The sequence below is a fragment of the Drosophila nasuta genome, chromosome X (genome assembly GCF_023558535.2).
Source record: "Drosophila nasuta strain 15112-1781.00 chromosome X, ASM2355853v1, whole genome shotgun sequence".
In the NCBI taxonomy this organism is placed as follows: Eukaryota; Metazoa; Arthropoda; class Insecta; order Diptera; family Drosophilidae; genus Drosophila; species Drosophila nasuta.
In genome coordinates, this window is record NC_083459.1 from 14,869,312 (window position 1) to 14,896,969 (window position 27,658).

General features: G+C 40.0%; 3 protein-coding genes across 3 annotated transcripts in view; 1 reads left to right on the forward strand and 2 right to left on the reverse strand.

Moving 5' to 3' along the window:
• Positions 1 to 19,326, reverse strand: part of LOC132797205 (polyhomeotic-proximal chromatin protein) — a 39,009-nt gene extending 19,683 nt beyond the window's left edge. Inside the window, 2 exon segments of the mRNA XM_060808775.1 lie at positions 16,036 to 16,534; positions 19,055 to 19,326. Coding sequence (XP_060664758.1) covers positions 16,036 to 16,146 — 111 coding nt within the window. The 5' untranslated portion in view covers positions 16,147 to 16,534; positions 19,055 to 19,326.
• A 1,318-nt stretch (positions 19,327 to 20,644) lies between these two features.
• Positions 20,645 to 22,029, forward strand: LOC132795706 (S-adenosylmethionine decarboxylase proenzyme). The gene has a single exon (XM_060806571.1). The coding sequence runs from the start codon at positions 20,763 to 20,765 to the stop codon at positions 21,870 to 21,872; it is 1,110 nt and encodes a 369-aa protein (XP_060662554.1). The 5' UTR covers positions 20,645 to 20,762; the 3' UTR covers positions 21,873 to 22,029.
• On the reverse strand, positions 22,023 to 26,376 carry LOC132795705 (ATP-dependent DNA helicase DDX11). Its single transcript, XM_060806570.1, has 3 exons — positions 24,596 to 26,376; positions 23,509 to 23,706; positions 22,023 to 23,446 (listed from the first exon to the last, which is right to left on the reverse strand). The coding sequence occupies exons 1-3, from the start codon at positions 26,273 to 26,275 to the stop codon at positions 22,808 to 22,810; spliced, it is 2,517 nt and encodes an 838-aa protein (XP_060662553.1). The 5' UTR covers positions 26,276 to 26,376; the 3' UTR covers positions 22,023 to 22,807.
• Positions 26,377 to 27,658: the final 1,282 nt, after the last annotated feature.

The following is a 27,658-nucleotide window of genomic DNA, read 5'->3' on the forward strand; positions in this document are numbered from 1 at the left end:
TTAATTTGAAACGGGTTGAGAAGAAGACTCTGCTCATGCATAGCTAATTCTCTGTGGACTAATCGAATTCGCAGGGTGTAGAAATAAAATATACTGTATGTGGCAGGTAGCTCGGATTACAGACTGCGTTATTGGACACCAAGAGGGGGGAAAAGAAAAAAAACGACAACAACGTTTGGCGTCATTAAATCGTCTGACGTTTGGCGACTCATGGCCACAAAATATGAGTCAGCGATCGATGCCACTTGAGACGACAAGCCACAATAACAACAACAACAACAACTTTGGAGCTTGTTGTCAATCAAGTTCAATCAGAATGATGTTGCACAGCTGTGTGTTGAGGAAAGCAGAGCGAACATGGTGCACATTTATTTATTATTTATATGCTAGTTGCAGGCAGCCTTTTGTGCAACGTGCAACGTGCAAATAATCATTAAAACTAGCGACTGTGCCACCTGCCACACACACTATTTTGTTGCCGTTGTCGTTGTCGTTGTGTCGTTGTTTTTGTTTGCGTGTCCTCGCACACAGTTGAATGACACTTGAGAGAGCGAGCGTGCAACAACACGGCTTGCAAGTTGCAACTATATCTGTACACTGAAAAAAAAAAAGACCGAGTTCTAAAATCAAGAATATACGTCTGAAAAAATTGTGTTCTTGTTTTAAGGAACAAATTAATAAATTTAAGAAGAAGAAGATTGGTTTAGAAAATGCGAAATTTTTTAAATAAAACCAAAAATTCTTGATCTAGATTACAAGATTCTGTAATCAATCGAAATATATATAAAGTTTCTATCTAGATTTGAGTGTTTTCGTTCATAGTTCAGTCAGTTGAGCTGTCGCGAATTATTCTCAAAGTAAGTAAAGTAAATAAATGAATATCATAAAGTGGAAAAAATAATAAAAAATAGTAGAAAAAAAAAGTTGAAGAATAAACGAAAAAAAAGTGGGAGAAAAGCAGAAATAAATTTTATAAATTTAGTCGCTTTTCCAATAAACAATTTTTTGTTTTTTTTTCGAAACTTGTCGATATTACGTTTTATCTTTTAATTTTGTTGATTTTACATTTTTTTGTAATTTAATTTATAATTTTTAGTTAAAAAGACAGAAAAAAAGGTTTTTAAAAAATTATTCGCTTTTCCAATAAATATTTTTTCTGTTTTTTTTATCTTTTAATTTTGCTGATTTTCCAATTTTATTCAAGTTAAATTTTTTATTTAAGAATGTTGTTTATTTTATTTTTTTTTTGTTCTTATAATAAGAAATTGGTCTTATAACTATACAATTTTTAATTTCTTGTAATCAAATAGGATTTTCATGTTCTTGTCGCAATTTTGAGACCAAAATTCTTAGCACTAAAACCGAAAATATTTATTTTAGAACATTTTTTTTTTCTGTGTATGTGTTTTGTAATTGCACTTTAGCCGTCGCGCAGCGAAATGAAACGCAAATTTGGCCATAACAAGGCAAAGTCCTGCAGCGAAGGGTTGCAAGTTGCACGTTGCAAGTTGCAACGCAGCGCAGCGGCGCTTAAAATGCAAATTATGCGAACTGCGGCTCAGAACGCCATTAAATTGAATTAAATCAAAGCAAATTGCCAGAGCAACATCATCAGCGAGAAAGAGCCTTGGGGCATGCAACATCCCCACTGTGCCCCAGCTTGTTTCCCCTTTTCACAGCGAGCGTCCAATTCAAAACGCTGCGCGATGGCAAATGTGTGAAATTTGGCTAGGGCAAACAACAGTGAATGAGCTGAGGAGCGAAAGAGATGGAATGAGAGCGAAAGAGAGAGAGAGAGAGAGAGAGAGAGAGAGAGAGACAGCTAAATAGATACTACAGACACAAAGTGACTTTTAGCTACTGTGTTTAGATTGTTCATATACACGAAATTAGCACTAGCTAATATAGTATGAATATTTAGAGCAGAGCTGAATCAACAGCTGAACAGTGGACGGAGGGAGAGGGGGGAAGGCAAAAGGGCGGCACTGAATCAACAGCGGAACGGGACAAGGGAAAAGTCGAGAGCAGCAAGAGTTGAGCGAGCACAATCAGCGACAACTTGAATTGAACAAATAAGTATAGAGGAAATTTCTATATGCACAATCAGCAGCAGTTGAGGATTGATCATTGAACCAATTTAAAGCGCATTTTCTTTTAAATATCGACAGCGTTTAGAGCAAGAAAAGAAAAGAAACAAGTAAGAAAGCTACAGTCGAGTGTACTCGACTGTGAGATACCCGCTACCCATTTTGAATAAAAGCAATATATTTTGCGGTATTATTCTCAAAATATATCAAATATACTGCACAAATACTAAAAATATACCAAATGGTATGTGGTATATCGATATAGTACCGCATTCAAAATATACCATAGACGGCTCAATATACCAGATTGTCAGCCAAAGCAACTAAGAATCTTAGTAAAAAGGCGGAAGTGGGCGTGGCAAAAATTTTAAACAAACTTAATCTGCGTGCAAACATAACAAATGCTGTCGAAAAAAAATTATAGCTCTATCTCGTATAGTCTCTGAGATCTAGGTGTTCATACGGACGGACGCACAGACGGACAGACGGACATGGCTATATCGTCTCGGCTGTTGACGCTGATCAAGAATATATATACTTTATAGGGTCGGAGATGCCTCCTTCTACCTATTACATACATTTCCTGCCGGCACAAAGTTATAATATCCTTCTACCCTATGGGTAGCGGGTATAAAAAGCGAAAAAAAGTAAATAAAGAAAAAAAAATCATAAAAAAATTTATATATTGACAGACAACTAGCGCAAAGAAAAAAGGAAGAAAAGAACGAATAAAAAAAAACAATTTAAAATGGAAAAAATAACGAAGAAAATAAAGAAACAACAATAAAAAATAAATGAATTTAAAATTCGATTCGTCGATTTTTATTTTCTTTATTAATTTAAAATTTATAATTTACATTTAATTAAACTTTGGCAATTTTCCCAATTTTGTATATTTTGTCAATTTTCTAATTTTAGTAATTTAATTTTTTATTTCTTAAATTAAAAAAGGCGTTGATTTTCATTCTCTATTTAATTTATATTTTTTTTATTTTGTATTGTATTTTTGTTGATTTTTCAGATTTTTTATATTTTAAATGTCTGTTTCTAACTTTTTTTTTTTGGATAAAAGAAACGCGAATTTCTCATGTTTATTTTTTTCAATTTTTGAAAAACTGCCATTATTTTAGTTGCAAACAAATTATTATTACTATTGAAAAATACAATTTGGACATAGTTCTTCTTTTAAGGTTTATCCAAAACTTCCATGCATTTAAATAAAAATGCAATCAAGTAAAACAAAAAACAGTCGTAAAAGACAAACACTCGTGTGCACAAACTTTCTATTAACTACAACGAAACAACAATATTTTGCGTAAATCAAGAGTACGAAACAGATTAAACTAAATGCGCAGTGCTCAACAAACAAATCCCTTTGTCTATGACTCCGTAATCTTTAAAGGAATTTGATTTGACATTGAAACTGTAAACATTGCCATAACCCAAAGTCATCGAAACTTTAGTGAACAGATTAAGAAATTAAAAACAATTTCAAATGCATTCAATTTACAGTAATCTCAATGAAATAAATCAAAAACTCATTTGACTATCAAGTCAGCAACTAATTGAAGCTGTTGCTGCTTTAATGCACATAATGAGTCAGTTTTGTAATAAGCAGCTAGAAAAATAAGTAGACGATGGATCGAGTGATATCTCTGACTATTTATAGACCAAGTTTGAACAGTGCAATCGATTGAATCGATGCACTGACGACGACGACGTCTCTTTGACATTGAGCAAGGTAATTCGATGCGAGTGCAATTCAATTGCGAAAAAAAAAAACAAACGAGCAAAAGAAATCTTAAACCAATGTAATCCAAAAGCACTTCGTATCGTTGACGCTTTAGAAGCCCAACATTTTTTTGCTGTCACTTTTCACAGCAAGTTGGCAGCGCTGTTTTTATACCTGACACCCAGAGTGTAGAAGGGTATGATAACTTTGTGTCTGCAGATCAGAGAATCTGGTATATTTTTGACGCTATGGTATATTTTGATTATAGAACTTTATCGATATACCATATATTACATTTGGTATACTTTAGTATTTTTCAGTATATTAATCTGGTATATTTAAAAAAAAATGGCTTTATGACCAGACAATTTGGTATATTTTGAATGTAGTACCACACTAATATACGATATATATCAATCGGTATATATTAGTATATTTTCGGTATATTGAATTGGCATATTTTTAGAAAATGGTTTTATTGATATACCTTATTTATTTATTGATATACCTTAGCATTCGGTATATTTCAGTATTTTTTGTATATATATTTGGTATATTTTTAGAATACGATTTTAAAGAAAATTTGTATTTTGGTATATATTTATTTGGTATAATTTTAGAATATGGTTTGATGGAAAATGTTTTTTCTTAATATTAATTTGGTATATTTTCATTTTTTATTTAGTATTTTAGTATTTTTAGTATGTGGTTTTATTAAACGAGTATCTCACAGTCAATCACGCCCGATTGCTGCTTTCTTACTTGTTTTTTTGTCCGTTGCTCTAAGCCTCAAATTGCAGGCAAAAACTTTCATATTTGAAATGCAACACAGCGCAAGTTGTTGTTGTTATTTTTACCTCTCTGGCTGTTGTTGGTTGTTGTTGTTATGTCGTTTTATGTGGCCCCAGTCTTGTGTCTTAAGTTTGGGATATAGTACGTAGGCGTTGCTTGTGGACGACGCTCTATAACATTTTATAGTCGCCACCGCTTTGGCACTTTGTTTTCCCCTCTCACTCTCAATCTCTCTCTCTCTCTCTCTTTCTGTCTGTCGCTCGGCTTAGCCCCGAAATTAGAACGTCAACATTGCCGTTGAATGCGATCCAATGGAGGAAAAACCAGTTTCCCTCTCAGCACAACAAAAACCGAACAAAAAAAAAATGCCCTTAGCCAACAAAACACAGTTATGAGCATAAGTATGTGCATGGTTACGGTTACGGTTATGAGAGAATGTTATGGATATGTTGTTGAGCTGACGAAACTGGCCCCACACACACACAAACACAGGCACAGACACACACACACATACAGAGAGAAGAGAGTGCGACATAATATCTGAAATGAGCTCGCTTCCGGGGCACGCTGTGAGGTTCCCCCTTTTGCAGCAACAGCAAAGCTGCAAAGCTGCAACTGTAATCAGCGTGGCACACAATGCAAAAAGCATGCCGCAATCTGCAAGGCGTTTTGTTGATAGCTCTAACAGAATTGTGAATCATGCACAACATCAACAACAACGACAACAAAAATGGCCACAGGCAAACTCGCACTCACTCGACAGACAGAATGGGAACAGATTGTGATTGTGGAGAAGGGAGAAGGAGGTGAAAGAGACAGAGAAAGAGAAAGAGGAAGAGGAGGACTATACACATATGTGGATGCCACATGTGCCAAAGGAATGCCAAAAGGGATTACAGTTTGTTATCAGCTGCTGCTGCTGCTGAACAAAACTGCCCAAAACGGAAACGTCATCGAGTGCTGCACAGGAAGTGAATCCGACACACTCCAAACACACTCACACACACACACACTTTTCACATTCTGATTTATATTAATTACTACGTGCTTTGTATATTTAATCACACAACAGCTTGTCCGACTTTATGTTATGTCATATTGTGTCGGAATAATGCAAAATAACAAATAATGTATTAAATAACTTCCACACAACATTTGTCATATTAATTCTCTGATGATCTCTAAATTTTAAGTACTATTTATTTATAGGTATTTCGAAAATATATAGACATAGATATTTCATATTCATTATTAAATTGAATAGCTAATCTTAATATCATTTTCATATAACATTTTTGCAAGAATTTTCTGTAATTCCTTAAATTGTATTTCTTATTATTATTAGACAAAGTATTTAGTTTAATATATCTTTAAGTTTGTGATTTGGTTTACAAAATTAAAGATGTCTTAAGCAGTAAATTGAATACAGTCAAATAAATCAAGAACAATTAAAATATGTTACAAAACTTTTAAACACATTTATTCTCAAAAAAATACATTTAAGCTGTTTATTTTTCAAATTGATTCACAATAAAATTAAAACAAATGATAAATATAAAGAAAATTCACTTAAAAAATAAAATAAATAAGTAGAAATTAAATGATATTACACAACTTTTCGAAAAATGTATTCCCTAAAACCAATTACATTAAAAATAAAAACTAAATAAACAACTTTCAGAAACATTTATTCCCTATCAAATTTACATTTAAGTTCTTTTTTGAGACGCTTTAATTTAAACAAAAAGTGAAAAAGATCTATTAAATTTCAGAATATGAAAAACAGCTTAATGTTTTTTTAGAAGAATATAAAATATATTTGTTGTTTTTCAGTTGGTTTTTGGCGAACTTTATTGTTGGATAGTGCAAATATTTGAACTTCGAGTTGTTGCACGTTTGAACTCGCACTTAATGCTATCCATTTGATGTATGTCTGTGATTAGAGGGTATACGAAAAAGAGAGTGAGAGGTACGGTGAGGGAGAGAGAGAGAGAAGCAACAAAACTAAAACCGGCTGTCCACATGGCAATTGCCATAGAGAGGCAGCTGGAGACTGGTTGGTTGGTTGGTTGTTGCTGTTGCTTGTGCTCGATGAATAAATAAAAAGCAAAGGCAAATTATTGAAAAGCGTCGCCCAGCGAGGAAGTCGAGGAAGTGCGCACAAATGGCAGGTAAAATTATGTACACAAACTCAAATTGAGGAGGGAATGGAAAAGAGAAGGAGGCGGGAGCAGTTGAAGTAGTTGGGTCGGGCCTTTGATGGGACACAGTGAGGCAAAAGCCGGCATTTCATATGCAAATCACGTCACGTGACGCACCGTAACAAAAACTACACAAAGAGAGAGAGAGATAGAGAAAGAGAGAGGAGTAACAAAAGAATGGAATGGAATGGACACACAGCATGGAATTACAATTGTGCAATTTCCAGATGGGAATAAAGATCGCATATTATATGTAAATTATTGATGAACTCGACACAAACAACGACAACGAATTGCAAATGCAAAATTAAAGTAGCGCATTTGATCGTTTGCTAGAAAACTAGCGAAAAACTAATTAGAATGTAAATAAATAAATCAAAAGTGCTAAATTCATGTCACAGAGAGAATATCTGATGACGCATCAGAGTTTTGCATTGTTTTGGAAACTTTCAACTTTAACTTGCGACTTTTGATTGCAACTTCAACTCGAACTTTTGATTGAATGCAAGAGAGCATATTTGATGAATCAGTTTTCATTGCACATTTCAGTTGTACTTTTTGCAATAAACAATAAACAATTCATAAATATGTTTACAGCTTCGCCGCAAGTAATGGCAATATAAACATTTCATTCTATCGATATCGATCCAATAATAATCGGACATATAAATAATGAGTTATTTAAGCGCAAAACTCATTTTTCTTTCCGTTTGCAAACTAATTAATGATTTCGAAAAGAAGAATAAAAGATGCCGAATTGAAATAGAGCACGAAAGCTAATTTTATAAACACATTTCTTAATCGATAGACGAGATGAGTATTGAAACACACATTTCCGAAATCAGATAAAAGCTAAAGAGCTAACCATATGCACATGTCATTATCACATCGAACAGATCGTTTAACCAACTGACATAGATTCAACCAGAACAGAAAAAAAGGAAAAAATAAATGCACTCATAAAGAACCGATCAAGCATCAACTCGAAGGAGAGAAAAAAAGTCAATTATGATGTTGCTGTTGGGATCAGATCATAAAATCGATGAGCATATAAACAAATACAAACGAAGCGTTGGCGTGAGATTTCTTCTTAAAGCCATTAACAGTAAAGTCTACACAATATATGTATGTATATATGTATAGAGAGAGAAAGAGAGAGAGATGGGCGAGACGCCTACGCTAAACTTTCACACAACATGAAAGAGGCGGAGAACAGATGCGGGAAAAGATCCAAAGGCAAACAGCAAAAAGAAATCTCTGCAATCCAAAACAAAGCATAAAGCAAAGAGCGACGACGACAAAGAGAGAATTTGAGTTTGAGAATGGGAAGTGATGTTGATGACAGGAGCAACAGCAACAACAACAACAACAACCAGCTTCAGACCAAATATACCCAACGTATTAAATAAAAGATTCCCAAAATGAGCCACTTGGGACGCCCACCAAACACAAAGAAATAAAAACCGAAGAGAGATCCAAATAAAGAAGATAAAGAAAAAAACAAAGAACATGCTGAGCGCATTTTCAAACTGAAATCGAAACGTTTTTGAACTTGAACTTTTCATACCCGCTACCCATAGGATAGAGGGGTATTAAAACTTTGTGACTGTAGAAAATTTTAATAAAAGGAAATTATTTAGGAAATACTTTTATTGAACGAAAAATGGATCTTAGTTGCCTTTGGCTGACAATCTGGTATATATTGCACTTTATGGTATATTTCAAATGTATAACTATATCAATATACCAAATGTGACTTTTGTTATGCTGTTAATATTTTGCGGTATACTAAATATACTAGTTACTAATACTTTATAATGAATACCGCATTGTTTTGCTTGGCATATTTCGAATACCAATATACCAAATGCAGTTTTTGGTATATTTGTATAGCATTTTGCGGTATACTAATATGGTATATTTTAAATGTAATCCCGCACTGTTTTGCTTTTATTCACAATGGGTAGCGGGTATCTCACAGTCGAGCACACTCGACTGTAGCTTTCTTACTTGTTGTGGTTGTTGTTGTAGATTAGCATCCGCATTTTGAACGAGTTGTGACTCATGAAGCAGTATTTCCCATAACATTGAAAAATAAAGGATCACGTTGAAGTTGAAATTGACTTTACAAATTATTGTTTAATTTTGTTTTAATAGTTTGTCAGTAAAATTTCATCATACTACTTTAAGTTGCAAATGATTTGGTGTTATTTTGATTAAATTCCATATGCTTAGAGGGTATATGACAGTCGAGCACACTGAACTATAGCTTTCTGTCTTGTTTATTCCCTAAAAACAACTAAAAGAATTTCTTCTTATAATCTTTTATGTTCTCTAGAAACTAACGAAAGAATATCTTCATTTTAAACAACCAAATGAATTTGTTTTTAAATATTCTTTCCTTCCTCGAAACTACCAAAAGAATTTCTTCTTTTCATGACATAAAAAGCACAACTTTGATCTTCAACTAGTTTAAGTTTAAATTCATTCGACTAAATTATGAATCTACTTAATTATAGCTTGTTGCTATGATTGCTTCAATTCACTTTTAGTCCAGAATTGTGTCCTGCATTGATCTCTCAATCGGTTTTATTCCTTCCTTGCTTATTCAGCAGCTTCTTTTCTCTAGGGTATTGCACATCCGACCAAAGCTAAAAGTGGAGAGAGCCAAGGGGAGGAGATGGAGATGCCCGTCTTGCTTATGCCATGCACGTTTATTTGGAGTATGACTGGGTATTGAAATATGCATTCAAAATGATGGTGAATGGGGGGGAGGAGAGAAGCAGGAGAAACCTGCTGAGTGGACCAGTTAGGCACAGTTAGTAGTCGAGTTAATCGAAGCGCGTGGGCCAAGGCTGTTCTCTTAAAAATGCTGACTGCCTGACTGTCTCTGTCTGTGTGTGTGTGTGTGTGGTCGATTCAAAGTGCTTAAGTTAGCAACTTTTTAGTTGGTAAGGTGCGAGAGAGAGAGAGCGAGAGAGAGGAAGAGGAGAGACAAAGTCTGGGGGCAGTTTTAGAGAACTTGAAATATGTAAACGATGCAAAGAGGTCGCTTGGGGCGCCCTTTTTATGCGTCTGTGTGTATATCGAAATCAAAACGAAATTAGAGCACAGCCCGCCAGCAAAAGCAAATAAACATTCCAAAGTTCCAAAGTCGACACGACGCTTGTTGCACAAATAAACAGCTCCAACTTCAAATGAGATAAACAGCCAAAGCAGCAGCAGCAGCAGCAACAGTTCGAGTTGCAGGCGAAAAAGGTCTCTCCGATTGCTCACACAAGACTGGAATGTCTGGAATATATATCGGAAAGTTTACGCTATATACAGTACATATAGCAGATACTACATATATGAGCAGATATATATATATATATATAGTAGTTGGGCGACATATTCTCCAAATGTGAGATTGAATGGCAGCAGATTTTATGACAGAGCCGCAGACGTAAAAGCAAAAGATACAAATGTATCTTTTACTTTTTTTTTTTGGTTGCATCTGGCAAATGTGAGGGCAGCTGCCTGACAAACAGACAGACAAACAGACAGACAGACGGCCTGCTGCCAGCTTGTGTGTTGTCTTGTTTTTGTTGTGGTTGCATTTGACAGTCAGGAGGCAGGCAGACAGCCGGGGAAAAACTATTTTGCCGAGGCCGAGACTAAGGGAGAGCGCTCTCTCAACATCTCTTTTTGGATTGCATTTTCAATTGCAATAACCCAAAATGAAAGTCAGCAGCTCAACTTTGGCAGGCAGGCAGTAGAGTGCCTGATAATTTGCTTGAGATACTTTCGTATGGTATACACTCTATACTGTATACTGTATGTGGATAGTCTTTCTAAATATAGAGACCACAGACCCGAGCTCAGAGTGTTGAGCTCTTGGTTCAACAGCTGGCGTCAAGGGACGCAAGCGAGGGCAGTTCATATACATTTCCAATTGTGTGCACAACAACTGCAGTTTCATTGTGGTTTTTAAATAGTTCACATACACTTTTGTCCTGACCCCTTACCACCTAATTTATTCTTACTTAAATAATAAAAAGTTACAAAATTTTTCTTCTATTTAAATTGCCTTTAAAGGAGGAAACTTTTCCATAAAGTAAAATATATTTAGGGAACATTCAATTAACTAAAGATTGTATTGGAGTATTGAACCTTTTAGGTTTAGATTGACGTAGAATGCGATGAGAAGATTTACTAAAAATTGTACTGAAGTATTGAACCTTGTACCTACCGAATAGACTGTATAGGTATATTAGATTCTTTAGGTATATTGAATTGATGAAGAATGCGAAGAAAAGATTTGTACTACAAATTGTTTTAAACTATTAAGCCATCTAGGTGCTGCTGCTTAAAGTGTTTGCTTGTCCTGAATTGTATTCAGCCTCTTAGGTATTACCATTTAGAGTGTTGTCTATGCAACGCGTCAACAGACAGGATATCTATAGATATATAACTACATAGATTACTGTGAAGGAATGGAGCTTCTATGTACTTAGTTGATGCACTAATTGACGGGACAAACAACTGGGATATATTATAGATATACTACTATAATGGGCAACTGTGAGAGAAACAAGTAAGAAAGTTACAGTCGAGTGTACTTGACTGTGAGATACCCGCTACCCATTTTGAATAAAAGAAATATATTTTGCGGTATTATTCCCAAAAATATACCAAATATACTGCAAAAATACTAAAAATATACCGAATGGTATATTTCGTATATCGGTATAGTACCGCATTCAAAATATACCATAGACGGCACAATATACCAGATTGTCGGCCAAAGCACCTAAGACCCCTAGTAATTAGGCGTTTTTGCCATACAAAAGTATTTCTTTAATAACTTCGACAACTTTTATCTGATCGCAACCAAATTTTCAGGAATCATAACTACTATAGTTATTACTGTATATACCAAACTCGTAAATCTAGCTTTAAAATTACGCTTGTTATTCGATTTTTTTTTTATTTGCGGGGGCGGAAGTGGGCGTGGCAAAAATTTTAAACAAACTTGATCTGCGTGCAAACATAACAAATGCTGTCGAAAAAAAATTATAGCTCTATCTCTTATAGTCTCTGAGATCCAGTGTTTCATACGGACGGACGGGCAGACGGACATGGCTAGATCGTCTCGGCTGTTGGCGCTGATCAAGAATATATATACTTTATAGGGTCGGAGATGCCTCGTTCTACCTGTTACATACATTTCCTGCCGGCACAAAGTTATAATACCCTTCTTCCCTATGGGTAGCGGGTATAAAAAGGGTGCGAAAGCGAATGAATCACTAATAGATAGCGCTATGGGTGGGAGAAAGAGGAGGATGTATGTGAAGAGTGTGGTGTATGCGGGTTGTACAGTCAAATCGAGTTCCCCCCGCCAGCTGCCCGCAGCAATAGTAACAGCAACAGCAACAACAACTGTGCGTCATCGTCACCTTGGATGCCTAGACAAGCGACAAGCTGAAGAGAAGGCAATGCTAAAGAGGAGATGGAAGATGCAAGATGGAAGATGGAAGAGGAGAGACAGAGGAAAGAGGGAGAAGCTCTTCATCAACACTAGAAAGCAGCACATAGCATCACAACTCATCACATCACATCACATCACATCATAACGCAATGCAATGTAAAACCTATTGAAGGGGTGCCAGGTTGAGGTTGTCGCTAGTCGCAAGAGACGTACAGAGAGAGGGAGAGGGAGAGAGCGGAAAGGGAGAATCGACAACGAGGGATTGGGACCAACACTCGACGCTGTTGTTGTCATTGTTGTCAAGAGCAATTGTGTTGCTATTTGAAGGTTAAATTGATCATCAACAACAGCAACAGCCAGCAGAAATGCAATGTCTAAAGACTTGTTTTGGAACAGGGGCGGAAGAGGGTGAAGGAGGGAGGTAAAGGGTTGACGACTAAATGTGTAGCACACACACCGGAGGAAGAGGGATTCCCTATCCTATCCCTCCCTCACACAGAGTGTGACAAGTGACTGATTAAATGCAATTTGAATTAACTGACTAGACTAGCTGCAATCATAACTTACAGACGTTTAGAGTACTTGCTTGGTATATATGTATGCTTAATAACCCCTTAGGGTATATAAAAGTATATCTCTAGAGGGAATAAGAACTCTTTATGTCGAGCAACGATTAATATAAAGAGCTAGCGGAACAATAAACTCTTCGTTTCACCACAAATCTCTACAATTTTGTATATCACTGAATGAAAACATAAACCGAGCTTCAGTTTACAGAAAAATTCACTACTTCTATAACAAATCTGGTTCTAAGCTAATTAAGTTTGGACTAACAAACTATATAAAGCTGATAAATTTAATTTAAAGTTCAGTATTCCAAGATATTTAATATATATTTTAATTTCTCTTCCTTTTCTTGTATTATTCTCGTAAAATAAAATGATATACCTCGAAATCTCGATTTAAATTCATAGCTGCTTAGCTTATAAATTTCCGACACATTTAACCAGTCTCAACTTGAAGGTAATTAAGCAAATGATATTGACGTCAATCAGCAAAGTATAACTTTCCCTTAAGACACTCGAATGTTATTCACAAATAGTAGTTGGAATTACAAAAGTGTAGAGGAAAAGAGTGCTAAGCTGTCGCCTTGACAATTACCAAATGAGGGAATTGAGCAGACCATTTGAACAACGCCCTCTTGTTGCAGTTGCCGACTGCATAACAGTATGTAAAATACCCTCAACGTTTATCTCCCCTTCTCTCTGTCTCTCTCTCGTTAAGTCTTTCCGTCCTTTTCCTATCAAGTAATAAATCCTTATGCAATATCAACATATATATATATGCATAGTTTTTTTTTCGTTGTTGATTCTATTAGGGGTTCTTCTTCCGTTGCATCCGCTACCTTTGGGGCATGTCGCGTTCTACTTTCTATATTGAGACCAGACGAACAGAGAGCGAGGGAGAGGGAGAGACACAGAAAGAGAGACAGAGAGAGTGGAGAGTGAAGAGAGGAAGTAGAGCCAGTCGATAAGCAGATTAGCTTAGTGGGCTCATTTGCCAGCCAACCGCAAACAGAATTGGCTTAAGTGGTAGCTCATTGTCAGCCCTATTGTGGGTACTCGGTGTAATCTCATGTGACGTACTTAGCTCAATACTCTACCTCCCCTAAACCCCCATGGGGGCGCTATGTGGGATGCTCCAAGCACGCAGACAGAGACAGAGACGGAGACAGCTGTCGATAGCCGGCAAATAGCTTGAAAGTCGTAGCCACCTGGAGCGACGCGTCTCAGTTCACCTCACCTCAACTTAGCTGAACTCTGGTTTTGCTGACGCGCGTAAAAAACTACGCCCAATGCAGCAAAGCGCGCCCAGCTGACCTACATCCGTATTGCAAAAAGAAGCAGCAGTAGAAAAAAGAATATAGCAGTAAAGCCAAAGCCGAGCCAAAGCCACGACACGAGCCGGCAGCCAACAATTCGAGAGTGCAGCAGCAGCAGAGAGTGGAGAGTGGAGAGAGAAGAGAAGAGAGAGAGGAGATTACAGCATTCGAGAGGGAAGCGGGAATCGCTCAGCTGACCTGAATTTGACACAGGGACAGGCATCGTTGCTCGGCATCGGCTGTTCGGTAACGCAAAACCGGCAACACACACACAACTCTGGCCAAATCCTAAATCCTAAATCCTGAAAATGCGCCATGCTAATTGAAATCAAATTTAACAGCCGGGGAATTTTGTCGTGTGTCATTGGGTAAAACCTTGTGCAAAAATCACCAATGATTTCCGACACCCAAATCCGAGGGCTGCTGACCCGCTAAAATATAGCCGTTGGGCGTCGTCCTTGGCAACCGTTACGTCGACGGCATCCTTTCATTTTTGTTGTGTGTGTGTTTATGTTGGTGTTCATTCACGTTGACGTCAATGTTGTTGGCACTTAGCACAAGGTATTTTTGGGGGGTCTCTTATCATGCCGACAGTTGAGCGATAATCGACGGTTTGAAAGGGTAAACTACATTGACAGATCAGTTAGTCAGTCAGTCAGTCAATAAGTTGGCACAGACAGTCAGTCAGTCATTCCAGCAGTCAGTCGAACGTTTACGAATTGAGGTGAGTGCTTCTCCAGTTCGGTTGTCTTTAGTTTGGACACTTTTTTTGTTGTTTTCGATTTGGGTACCATTGATACACAGCAAGACAGCGGGCAATCAAAAGAAACCAAACAACAACAAATGGGAAGCCGGAAGTGTGTGTAGTAGCCCCCCTCTTTGCCTCTCTAACCGCTGCCGCTCATCCATTGAACCCAACTGACAACTACCAATCGACCAATTTACCAACATCTTTCATTTACCATTCACCAATCCCCTTAGTGAAATGTGCTGCCTCTTCACAGCGAATAAACCGTCAAAGGTGCAGATGCTGTCCGCGAAGGAGTAACAGTAGAAGGAATAAAAGAAGAAGAGGACGAGGAGGAGTAGGAGAGAATAAGAATCTGGGCACATGCAGCGCACATGGCGCACAGCGCCGTTGTGTGTGTTGGAACGTTGTGGGAATGAAACAAAAAGGGCTCGTCGACACAGCGCCGCAGCAGACAACAAAAGGCGTAAACAAAATGGGAAAATTTCGGAAATTTATTATCCGACTTTGAGAGGTTTTTGTTGTTGTTGTTGTTCTTATTCTTGTGTGTGTATGTGAGTGTGCAATTGCAGCTACACCAACGACAACAACAAAAACCATGTGAAAGAGAGACAACAAACGCAAAGAGCTAAGTGGTAGAGCGGGAGAGAAAGCTAAAGACAGAGAGAGAGAGAGAGAGAGAGCGCGTCATACAGGTAAATGAGAGCGTCTGTTTTTCGGGTAGGCAAAAAAAACGCAGGAGATGGGTTCAAAATAGTGACAAAGAGAGCGTAAGAATTAGGAGCAGGCATATATAATAAATATATACCAACAGCACGAACAAAAAACTAACTATGAGGGGGCCACAAAAAAAAAAGAATGAAAAAAAATCCTAAACAAATCAAAACGCAATCAACGTAAAATGGGAGCGCACTTCAAGTGCAGTGCAGTGTGCAGTGGGAACGAGTGAGGACCGAGAAACGGTTTCGGTTTCGGGTTCTCAAGTTCCTGAGTTCGGGTCTCAAGTGCTGGTGGAGCACCCACTTAAAGACCTACTCCACTGCTCCCAAGAACAAGAACCACATAAACTAAACTATGTGTAAGTGTGTGTGTGTGTTAGGGGTTTCCCCCAAATGGTACTCACCTCGAGGTAAACATCGCTATCCGGATTGAAGGTGTCATTAACCCGACGAAATGTGTAATTCACATGCGGTATTGAATGCAGGATTTTGACGAGTATGCTCGGCTGTTCCATTTTTTATGACTCCTTTTTGCAACGTTGTTATCGCTATTTGCTGTTGTTGTCGGTTGTTGTTGCTGTTACTGTTGCTCACTCACTCACTCGCTCTCGCACGCACACAATGTGCTGCCTCGCTTCTCTTCTCTCGCTCACTCGCTTTCTTGCGTCGTTTCTTTATGGAGGTAAGGGATCCTTTATTGTTATTACGTGAGTATGAGTGTGTCAGTGTATGTGTGTGTGTGTGTATGTCAGTGTTTATGCATGTGTGTGTGTGTGTGTGTGTGTGTGTAGGAGTGCTGCCGCTGCTGCTGCTCTTGACGTCACAAAACGTCGCGCTGCTGCTGCTGCGTCTCGTTTCAACGCAAAATTGACTTGAGAGTTTAGCGCATTACACTCACTAATGCTAGAGATAGCAAAAAGAGTGGGGGAGGAAGTAGTATGTAAGTTGAGGAACGTACTTAGATTTACGCACACACACACAGACACGCACATGCACACGCGCAAGCCAGAGCGAGAGAGCACGACGAACACTAGAGAAGAGGCTGCTGGATTGTGCTCTGTGTTTGTTGGGGGTGTTAATGCGTGCGCTTCACACGCTGTGCCAAATTCCAAATTCCTGAGCCAGAGCCTGCTGCGTTCTCTCTCTCGCTCTCGCTCACACAATAGTGGTGGCGCTGTGCTCTCTCGCTGCTGCTGGTGCTGCTGCCTAGACGCGCGCTCTCTTTGTTCTCATTCGCTTTTGTTCCTGACTCTGAGTGCGTATCTGTGTATGTGTGTGTGTGTCCTGGCGTGTGCGTGCGTGCGTGTCTGTGTGTGTGTGTGTTGGCTGTGCGCTAAATTTTCACTTTCACTTTTCACACACACCCAAAAAAAAAAAAAGAAAAACGCAACCCAAAAATGAAACAGCCGAATTTGACACACGCTGCATTAAAATTGCACAATACTCGAGAGCGAGGAAATACACACTAACAAACACACACAATAACAACAAAAAAAAAAACATTTGTTTTGATTTGCCGCTCGCTCTCGCACGCGCAGGATCAACAAAAAAATATAAAAAAAAAACAGCGCACAAATTTTGATTTACCACAAAAAAAAAAGAAGGAAATGAAACGTATGAAAAATTGCAAGAAACTGCTTATCAACAGCGTTCGTTTTAAATGCACTTTATCAATCGTTGTTGTGGTTGTTGTTAGGATTGCACTGCGTTTTGTGATATTATTTAACTGTTTTTTATCGTGTTTCCTTTCTCAACAATTTGCTTTTTTGGTTGACTGAATAATAATTTTTACCGTCGCGCACACACACGTTATTTTATTTGAAAACGGACCACGGGGCGTTGTTTCATTTGCCGTTTCGTTTCGTTCCGTTGCGTTTCGCAAGCTTGGCGTTGTTGCCGCGTCTGCGGTCCAAATGCGAATGAGAATCGTGCAAAACCTGCGCAACGTTTTTCGCCTGCAAAACCAAAGAAAGCAAAAACAAAACTCACAAATGTTCCTTTTCGCTCTCTTACACACTCTCTCTCTCAATCTCTCTGTTTGCGCTCTCTCAGCCGCAGGCTGCACGCGCTCTCTTTCGCTGCTTGACTAACTGTTCTTCTTATTAGCTAATTAGCTGAAGCTGCTGCTGCAGTTGAGAAGCTAAGCGAGAAAGAGAGAGGGATCTTGTGCATAGACGATCTTCTTTGCATTGTGGGAGGAGGATTAAGACAAGTCGATAACGATAACGATAGCGATATCATCGCCAATTCAAATGCAAGTTGAACTTTTCTTTTGTTCGTTTTTCTTGCTGACTTTTCAGTTTTTATGTTGTTTTTATTGTTGTTGTGTTAGCATTTTAATATGTGTGCCACTTTGAACATGGTAAGCAATAAACGAGTTTTACTCCAATGCAACATCCACAACAGCAACAACAACAACAACTAACGAGAATAACCGCTTTGCTAGTTTCGCTGACTACGAGAGCGACTCCGATTTCAACTCCGGTGACAACTTGGAAGTGTCATTGTATCCAAAGTTTCTAGGGAGTTTAGGAGGGAGGGGGAGACAGGTGAGAAGCTCCACTTACGTATGCGTTGCGAGTGTTTGTAATGTGAGCAACCTCTAAAAAAGCAAAAAGCAAAAGGCAACAAAAATCAAATTCTTAAGCCTGGCGTCAGCGTTTTATCGCCCCGCCAAGCGTAAATTGAGGCAACCAAATACTATTACTAATAAATATTTGTTCAATGGCGGCATATCTTGTTCATGCATCGAAAAAAAAACAGCAAAAGGAACTAAATAATAATAATAATAATAATCATCATCATAAAAAGGGGGAAGAAAGAAAAACGAAAAATAAAAAAAGTAAGCAAACACACACGTCGAATGTTGGGACTGTCATCTTATCAGCACATGTGAAAAGTAAATAAGAATAAAAAAATGGTAACGTAAAAACGTTGTTAATGTGATTGTAGCCGCTTGTCTTTAGAGGGTGGTGGAGGGGGAGTAATGTCGGCGGCAATTCGATTCTAAATGTTATCGATGACTCGCGTTGCATTCTTGCTATCGACTTGCGATGACTCTTCTGGGGGAACTGGACTTGAACTTGGACAAGACACTGCTCCTGTCTCTTTCTCGCATGCCTGCATCTCTGCCTCTCTTGTTGTTGTTGTTGTTGTTGTTGTTGGGCTCGACAATTGCATTGATTCGTTTTGCAGGCTATTTTTACAATGCACTTTTTCAAACATCCAACCAAAGCATACACACACATACTCAGGCGCGCTTACACACACACACACACACACACAGAGTCACGTTTACACACATTCACACGCACGCTCACACACACAAAGTCACATAGCGGTTACACGGGATACACAAACAACACACAAAAAAAGAAAAGGAAAAACGCAACAAATCGTAGCGCAATTTTATTTTACACATACTTTTCTGCTTTGATGCGCAGCGCGTTCTTTTTGAATTTTATTTATGCCGTTAAGAATGAATCTTTTTTAAATTCACATATTCATAATTTCATTGAATGTTCGTTCATTCGCACACTTCTCTCTCTTTCTTTCTCTCTATGCAGTAGTATGTATTTGCTTTTGCGACGGCGGCAAACACGACGACGACGGCAACGACGACGACGACGACGACGTTAAAACGCTTAACGGTGACGGCGACCGCGACTCACAACATACAACAGAGACGAAACGCAACAGTGTGACCGCTCTGCAGGTAAGCTTATAATGACTTAAGTGACTTTTCAAAAATACCCAAAATATATTATCACAATGTTAATCACTATGTTAATACATTAGGGGGTGCTTTTTGAATGTTCATATAAATATACAATTATTTATTAAATATAGATGACTTAAAGAACAATATTATTTGTTTGAATACTATTTATTAGATAAAACATTTTATTTTAAAACATTCCTTAAAGTTACTTGATGTTTATATTTAAAAATGGCTCCAAATATATGTTAAATGTTAATGCATTAACTTATATTAAATGAAATATTTAATTATTATATTTAGTGTTAGCTTAACACTTAAATGCATTTAAGAGCTAGAATTGGTTGAACTTTAGTAAATGATAAATACCGCATTTAAGCAATGTATGCCAACAGTTTTAAAAGCACTGCCTGTTAATTGCTTACAGTGTGCAAGCAATTCAAATAGTGCAGGTGGGGTTATTAACATTAGTGTAACATAAATTCAAAATAAAAGTGGGTGCTTAGTTCTTCTTATAATGTCAACACTGCTAAGCAGGCAAATAATTTATGCAGCAAATAAATTGCATAATGCTGCCAACAGTTCTACATTTTTAATCGTACAGTTTGAATCCGCTGTTAAGCGCAGCTTAAGGCAGCAAAAGTAAAACAGCTGTTTACTGATAAGAGCAGTGGCCATGTAGCAAGCCGGTTCGAGGCAGTTTGAATGTCGCACATGTGGTCCGCACTAGAGGTGAGAGAGAAACATCGATAAATTCATACATCGATGTTATTGATGTTTCATCGACGGAATCTATAAATGTATCAACTTTAAAAAATTACAACAGTGAGTGTGGGAACGTAATATATATTTTCTTTCAAATAGAATAAAACATAAAAAATAATAGAATTTGTTAAAACTACTTTATTGGTATTTTAACGAGCTTCAAGTTGTTGTCTTTGTACGTTTTTCATACGTTAATTTTTCGGAAAAATTTTATTTTTAACGGAAATCTTTCAGTCAATAATCTAAATTAACTTTTCCAACTACTTTTATTTTAATAATATGTGAAGCTACACACGTTGTATGTGTATAAGAACGTAAATTATGCATCATAGCTGTTTGTTTTTCTAGTAATATTCCGTGGTGTGAAATAAAACAGCAACAAATTCAACTTACAGAAAAATTTTGTCAATAATAAATGAATTTGCTTACTTGCCCGCAAAAGAGAAATCGATTATTGCGAAGCAAAGAAATCGATGTTTAAGCACATTTGAAAAGCCATCTAAACAATATCGATAGCTAGATAGTTGTGGCAACATCGATATTTTTGGCAGCACTAGCAAAGGCAGTTCTAAGGGGCAACATTTGAAGCGCTTCATTTATCCATCTCCATCCAGCAGACGCTGAAGCGAACCGCCGAACCGATAAACAATGGATAAACAACAAGCACAACAATTGCAAATTGCAGCGCTGCCGCCGGAGATTGAGAGCGATCACTTCTTTGAGGGCGTTGAGAAGCTGTTGGAAGTGTGGTTCGATGAACGTGCCACGGGCGATTTGCGCAACATAACGCGCAATCAATGGGAGAATCTGTTGCGCCACGTCAAATGTGAAATAATCAGTTTCACACAGAACGAACATATCGATGCATTCCTGCTCAGCGAGAGCAGCATGTTTGTCTCTCGTCGCCGCTGGATACTGAAGACCTGCGGCACCACCACGCCCCTCAAGTGCTTGGAACAATTGCTCAAACTGGCCCAAGTCGAGGGCTATACAGTGATCACGGATATCTTCTATTCGCGCAAGAATTTCACACGTCCCGAGGTGCAGAATTCACCGCACAAAGGCTTCTACGAGGAGGTCACATATTTGGACAGCATCTTTCCCGAGGGACGTTCCTATTGCTTGGGCTCAATCAATCAGGAATGTTGGTATCTCTATACGTTCAGTCAACCCGAGAAGGAGGGCGAAGAGGAGGAGGAGGATGAAGTTAAACCGAATCAGAAATTGCAACAATTGCAATTACAGCAACCCGCTGATTTCGGGGATCCCGATCAGACGATTGAGATATTGATGCAGCAGCTCGATAACGATGTCATGGCGCTGTTTACCAAAGATAAGTTTGCCACGGGTCAAGAGGTCACACAGAGTTCTGGCATTGATCTGTTGCTGCCCCAAATGCATATCGATGACTTTCTCTTCGATCCGTGCGGTTATTCGATGAATGGCATCAACGATAAGGGCGAATACATGACCATTCACATTACGCCCGAGGAGAAATTCTCGTATGTGAGCTTCGAGAGCAACGTGGCCTTGGACAATTACACGCGTCTGATCAGTCAGGTGATCAAGACATTCAAGCCGGGCAAATTCATTGTCACCATATTTGCGAATAAATCATCGTTGGCCTACGAGACGATGAAGGAGCTGGAGATTGAATACTCCACGCTTTCCAATTGGCAACGCACCGATATGCAGTGCTGCAATTTTCCCTCTTATAATCTCCTCTTTGCCCAATACTCGCGTGGCAAGTCCAGCTAGACGGCGCTCTCTTATCGGACACTGATGCGGAGTTGGCGATGGGAACAACCGTTCCGCATTCTCATCCGGATGAATAACTCTGGCTGGAGCTGGTGCTTTGGCTGGAAATGCTGCAATTCCAAAAATTCCTTTGTTAATAAATCTTTTGTTATTTTAATACTTTCGCTTGGCGTTCGTTTACAAACTACAAATTCATTAGAGATTTTCCTTTGAGGGAGATTTCTTTAGGAAAACAAGAGCAAATCACAGAAGAGGTCTTCCTAAGGCAATGAAAGAAGTCTTCCTAAGGCAACGAAAGAAGTCTTCCTAAGGCAATGAAAGAAGTCTCCAAAAGTAGAGAGAAGAGTCATAGGAGAGAATACTATAAAATGCATAAATGGAATGAATAGACATGGTCCCCCAAATGGGGAATACAACAGATATCTTAGAGGAAGCAAAGGTCTTAGAGTGGATTACAAAAGATCTCCAAGACCAAGTATAAAAGGTAGAAGCCTCAAGGTCTTCTTAACTTGTCGGTCAACTATCAAGCGGAAGACCTTCCTTTAGAAGACACTCCTTCACAGATATCAGGCAGTCTCCCCATCAAAACAAGAACAAATCACAGAAGAGGTCTTCCTAAGGCAATAAAAGAGGTGTTTTTTACGCAGTGGAAGAGGTCTCCTAAAGAAAGAAGTCTCCTAAAGTGGAGGAGAAGAGTCTTAAGAAAGAATACAATCAAATGCATAAATGGAATGAATAGACATGGTCCCCCAAATAGGGAATACAACAGATATCTTAGAGGAAGCAAAGGTCTTAGAGTGGATTACAAAAGATCTCCAAGACCAAGTAGAAAAGGTAGAAGCCTCAAGGTCTTCTTAACTTGTCGGTCAACTATCAAGCGGAAGACCTTCCTTTAGAGGACACTCCTTCACAGATATCACACAGCCTCCCCATCATTACACCATTTGGCTTCTAGCCTTGAAGAAACGCGCCGTGCGCGCTTGCACAGAACCAAATCCCTCGCTGGCCACACTCAGCGAGCGTGCAATCCACTGCGGCAGCTTCTGTTGAATGCGTGCGCTCGCATAGCGCTCGTCCAGCAGATAGACGCAGGCATAGTCACGTATATGCCGCACCGAGCGACCAATGCACTGATTGACCGCCTTCATGCAGAGATTCTCGTAATACTCGTTGCCCGCACCTGGACCCAACTGTGCGTCCAGATGCCGCATGCGCTCCTTGAGCTCGGGCGCCGTGCGATTCGGATACGGCAGACCGACTACAATGACGCCGCGTCCCAAGTCATCGGCAAAATTCAAGCCCTCGGATAATTTGCCACCGACGACGCTCAAGAGCAAAGCGCCCGTTGCCTTGGGTTGAGCAATTGCCTCGGCATATTGCTGCAGCAGTTGCTCCACATTTTTGCCGCTAGTCTCGAGAAAGATACGCTTGCGTTGCGCAATCCTTGCCAGCGTGCCGCTACGCTGTAGATGCGTGTAAACAACGTCCAGATAATCGTAAGAGGGCAGAAAACAAACAACGCCAGCGGGCAGCACATTGCACAGATTCTGCAGCACCATGGCGAGTTCCTGAAGCTGTGCGAGATTGGGAGTCATTAATCATGAATGAATTGAAAGTCATTTACAGCTATACTTACCATGCTGACGCTGCTGCGTTGTGCGTAGTTGAAGCAAAGCGTCGCGCCTGTTGGTCCAGTCGGGAGCACAAAAGGCTGCACTGCATCCGGTGGCACCACATGACCATAGAAGTGCTCCACCACACGGTCCGGGCACTGAGCAAAGAGTTGTGACTTCAATTCCTCTGTGGGCTGCATTGTGCCGCCTGCGATGACGAGCTGAAGCATGAATAAAGTAGAATTCAATGTGTGGCATAGATGAAATTTGAGTTTGTAAAATAATCTTATTGAAATTGAGCGTCTAAGTGGGCGTGGCTAAAGTCTAAGTAATGTCATAAGTATTGTGTCTTAAGTGTGAGAGCTCTGACTTTTATATAAGCTGAGTTAGAGGAGCTCCACTTAAACCCAGACAGACAGACAGACGGATGCATTTTGGAGGGTTAAATTAAGTTGCTTTCTTTTGGTTGTTGTTTATAGAATATGAATCACTCTAGCTTTTGCAGTGGACGTGGCTCAAGTCTTAAATGCACTTGAACTGCAGCTATTGCAAACAAATTTGCTAGCTCTGACTGAACAGCTGCATTTTAAATTGCTTTAGTTACTTATTTTTTACAAGCTTTTTTACTTATTATGATTATTATAAAAAAAAGATTACAAAATATGTGCATGAACTGAAAGAAAGCAGCTACCAATAAGCTCAAAGCTCTTACTTACAACTCAAGATGCTTAGTGGAGTATTGTCCATTGAGGAGCGTGCAAGTGGGCGTGGCTAAGGTCTAAAATGCATTTAAGCTGCCTACAGCGCTCATAAGCATTGTGACCAACTTTGGTAGCTCAAGCTTTTATATAAGCTGTGTTTAAGAGACTTAAACAGGCGGACAGACAGACAGACAGATCCCATTTAAAGGGTTAAAGCTGCTTGCATGCAGTATTTTGTTAGCTTGCCTAGCTACAAATATTGTAACCAAATTTGCCAGCTCTAGCTTTTATGTAAGCAAAGATTTGGGCGATGAAGTAAACGGACAGACAGACGGATGGATTTCTCTAGAATTATAGTTAATGTCGTAAGAATGCCTCAAATCTATATAGTTAGTGAACGGTAACTTACAGCGCGTGCTTCTCTGACAATGTCAGCAAAATGCTCGGCAGGATTCAACAGCAGATACTTGAGTGTGCCCGTCTTGGGTTGCAGCAGAACACGTCCATCGGCGGCATCGCTGGTGAGCGTCTCCAGAAAGGCGAGCAACGGGCGCAAAGGCGACGGCAAACTAGAAACAGAAGCAGGAGCAGGCGATGGCTGCTGCACAGCAGGTGTTGGAGCAGGTTGCTCCATTCCTGGCTTGCGCTTCTGACCACGCTGCTGCTGCAGTTGATGTTGCGTGGCCAGACGCTGCAGCAGCTGCTGCGTGGGCGGCGCTTGATTCTCGCTCGGCTGCGGCTCACGTTCGCGTTGCCGCTGCACGAATCCCTGCAGCTTCTGGGCGAAACGTGTGCGAGTGCAAAACTGGAGCAAAGCGTGCAGATCAATGTTGAAGAAATCGCCCTCGGCCGTCAGTTCATAGGTGCGCAACAGACGTGGCTCCAAGCTGGTCGACTCTGTGAGCAACTGCAGCAGGCGACGCACCACAAACAGCAGCTGATTGAGACGCAACAAATGCGTGGCACTGAAGCGACTCGCATAGCGTTGTTTATAGCCAGCCAACTGCTGTTTGAGCAGCTGCAACTGCTCCAGCTGCACTTCGCTGCTGTGCAGTTGCATTAACGTGTCGAGCAGATTGTGCGCCTCGTCCACAATGATGATGGAGCCGCTCAACTCGATGCCCAGTTGCTGGCGCGAGTTGCGTTGCAACAGCAGCTGATAGGGAAGTAATACGAGTTGCGCCTGCGGCTGTGCGGCACGTGTGGCATAGTAGGGGCAGCTGCCGCATGCAGCACCCTCGGTGGCCAGCTCCTCGATGTCCAGCGGTTGCAGCAACGCGGCATCGCTTAAACGCTGCAACTGGGCTGGCGCTTTGTAAATGCAAGGATTACGTTTGCTGGCCATGTCCAAGCAGCGTTCGTTCATCAGTGCCACATGTGGCAGGCGACGTACCTGTGCATTGATGCACAACTGTTGCCGGGATCCCAGCGAGATGCAACGCGTCCAGGTGGCATGCGGCGTCTTGCGCAGCTCGGCAACGATTTGCGCCAGCTGCGAATGCGTTCGACTGCAGTAGAAGATCTGTACATGGCGAAAGCGTTCCGCTTCCTGTTGCAGTTCTTCCTCTTCGTCCACTCCATCCTCCTGCGCCGGCTCCTCATCTGCTGCTGTCTCCGGCAGCAATTGTTCCTCGTTTGCTTTGCGCGCTTTGCGCTGCTGCTGTTGTTGCTGTCGGTTGCGCTGCTTTACCTCCGCCAGCTGTTGCTCCTGTTGCTGCAGCAGCGCTCTTAAGTGTTCCAACTGCTGCAGCTCTTCACGCTGCGCCTGTGTGGCGCCCTGTGCCGTTATCCAGTCCACCGCCTGCTCGTTTGCCGCCTGCAGCTGCCGCAATTCGCGCTGCACCTGCTCAATGCGCTGCTGCAGCTCGGTGCGCACCAACTCTTCGTGTTGGCGCAGCCAACTGAGCGCTCCGCACAGCAGTGTCAGCGATTTGCCCGTGCCTGTGGGTGACTCAAAGATGCCAATTTGTTTGCGCTCCAGCACTAGAAAAAGCTGTTGCATCAATTCTTCCTGTATGTCGTATGGTGTGTGTGGGAAGCCAAAGTCTTGCGGCTGCGGCACTGGCAATGTTTGCCGCGGCGAATACATTGTTGTGTTTGGATCTTGCTTAAACTTTTCATTAATTGTTTAGTAATTACAAAAAAATCGCGCCATGTTCGATGGAGCGTCGCGCAAAATAATCGCGCATTTTTGCGTCTCCCGTGAAGTTGGCTGCACGCAATTTGCGCTCACGCACATACATATTTGAAAACTGCGTGAAGTTGGCTGCGCGCAATTTGCGCTCACGCATATTTGTGAAAACTGCGCATTTCGGCGCTCGCTCTGCTTAAAACCCATATTTCAAAACTGCGCGCAATTTGCTTCACGTTGGCTGCGTCTGGCAGCTCTATCAGCTTGACCAGTTTTCTAAGTCCGGCAGCGCGTTTTTAACTGTAAAGTCGTGATTGCTTATTATTTCAAAGTGCTTTAAATGCTTTTTTTTTTGGTTTTGTGGTAGCTGCAACGATTAGTAATCACCATAAGACACTGTCAATTAGCTATATGTTATAAAAAAAAACGCTGCTAGGTGTCAAATCGCGGTAAGCTTCATAATTCATATGCGTCAGCGGCGCACAACAAGTTGCATATTCTCATGCGCCTTTTGTCCGCTTTTGTAGTTACCTTTGTTTAACCTGCGGCCATATCGATTTAAATATGAATATGAATTTAAAATTTTAATTTGCAGCCAATAGGTGAGCTTTGCCCCTCTGCTCTGTTGCCCCAAGGATCTATGCTATTAAGGCGCAAGTGTGTGTGTGTGTGTCTGTGCGTGAAGTTGGCAGCGCGTAATTTACTCACAGACTATTCCAAATTGAGTTAACTAGGCAGCGCGCAATTTGCGAACTAATATTTTAAAAATACTGCACTACATCTAACTACACCTGGTAACTCTACGGTAGTCCAGTTTTCTTCACTCCACCGGCGGAGTCGTTTTTTTTAAGTGAGTTTACACAAAGTGCTTTTTTTGTTTCCTTTTTGTTTTTGTGCTTGTGATTTTACTCAAAGTGTTTTTTGTTTCATTTTTGTTTTTGTGATTGTGAATGTGTGCAACGATTAGTAATCGCCAAGAGATGCTGCAAAACTTGATTAATTGTCAATTAGTCATGTGCAGTATTAACGCTGTTGGATGCCCAATCTTGGTAAGCTTCACATTTCAATTGCGCCAGCGGCGTACAAAAAGTAATTGTAGTTGTTATTGTTGCTAATTGTTTATGTTCGTTACGATTGTCGAACGACCTGCAGCAAAATCTATTTGAATATGCATATGAAATTGAAATTTGATTTGCAGCCATTAAGTGCGCACTACTTGTTGCCCCAAGGAGCCCCAAGCAAACTATTAACTATCACTGTGTGTGTGTTTTTGGCGCAAAATAATGGCGCGATATTCTGTGTCCCGCGTGAAGTGGGCTGCACACATAGTAAAGAAAGACG

Bases quoted from the DNA above. Each gene is read 5' to 3' on its own strand.
- LOC132795706 (XM_060806571.1), top strand. From the start codon at position 20,763: ATGGATAAACAACAAGCACAACAATTGCAAATTGCAGCGCTGCCGCCG.
- LOC132795705 (XM_060806570.1), bottom strand. From the start codon at position 26,275: ATGTATTCGCCGCGGCAAACATTGCCAGTGCCGCAGCCGCAAGACTTT. The intron at 23,707-24,595 runs GTAAGTTACCGT...TTCATGCTTCAG, and splicing joins TTGTCAGAGAAGCACGCGCT to CTCGTCATCGCAGGCGGCAC. The intron at 23,447-23,508 runs GTAAGTATAGCT...AATCTCGCACAG, and splicing joins AACGCAGCAGCGTCAGCATG to CTTCAGGAACTCGCCATGGT.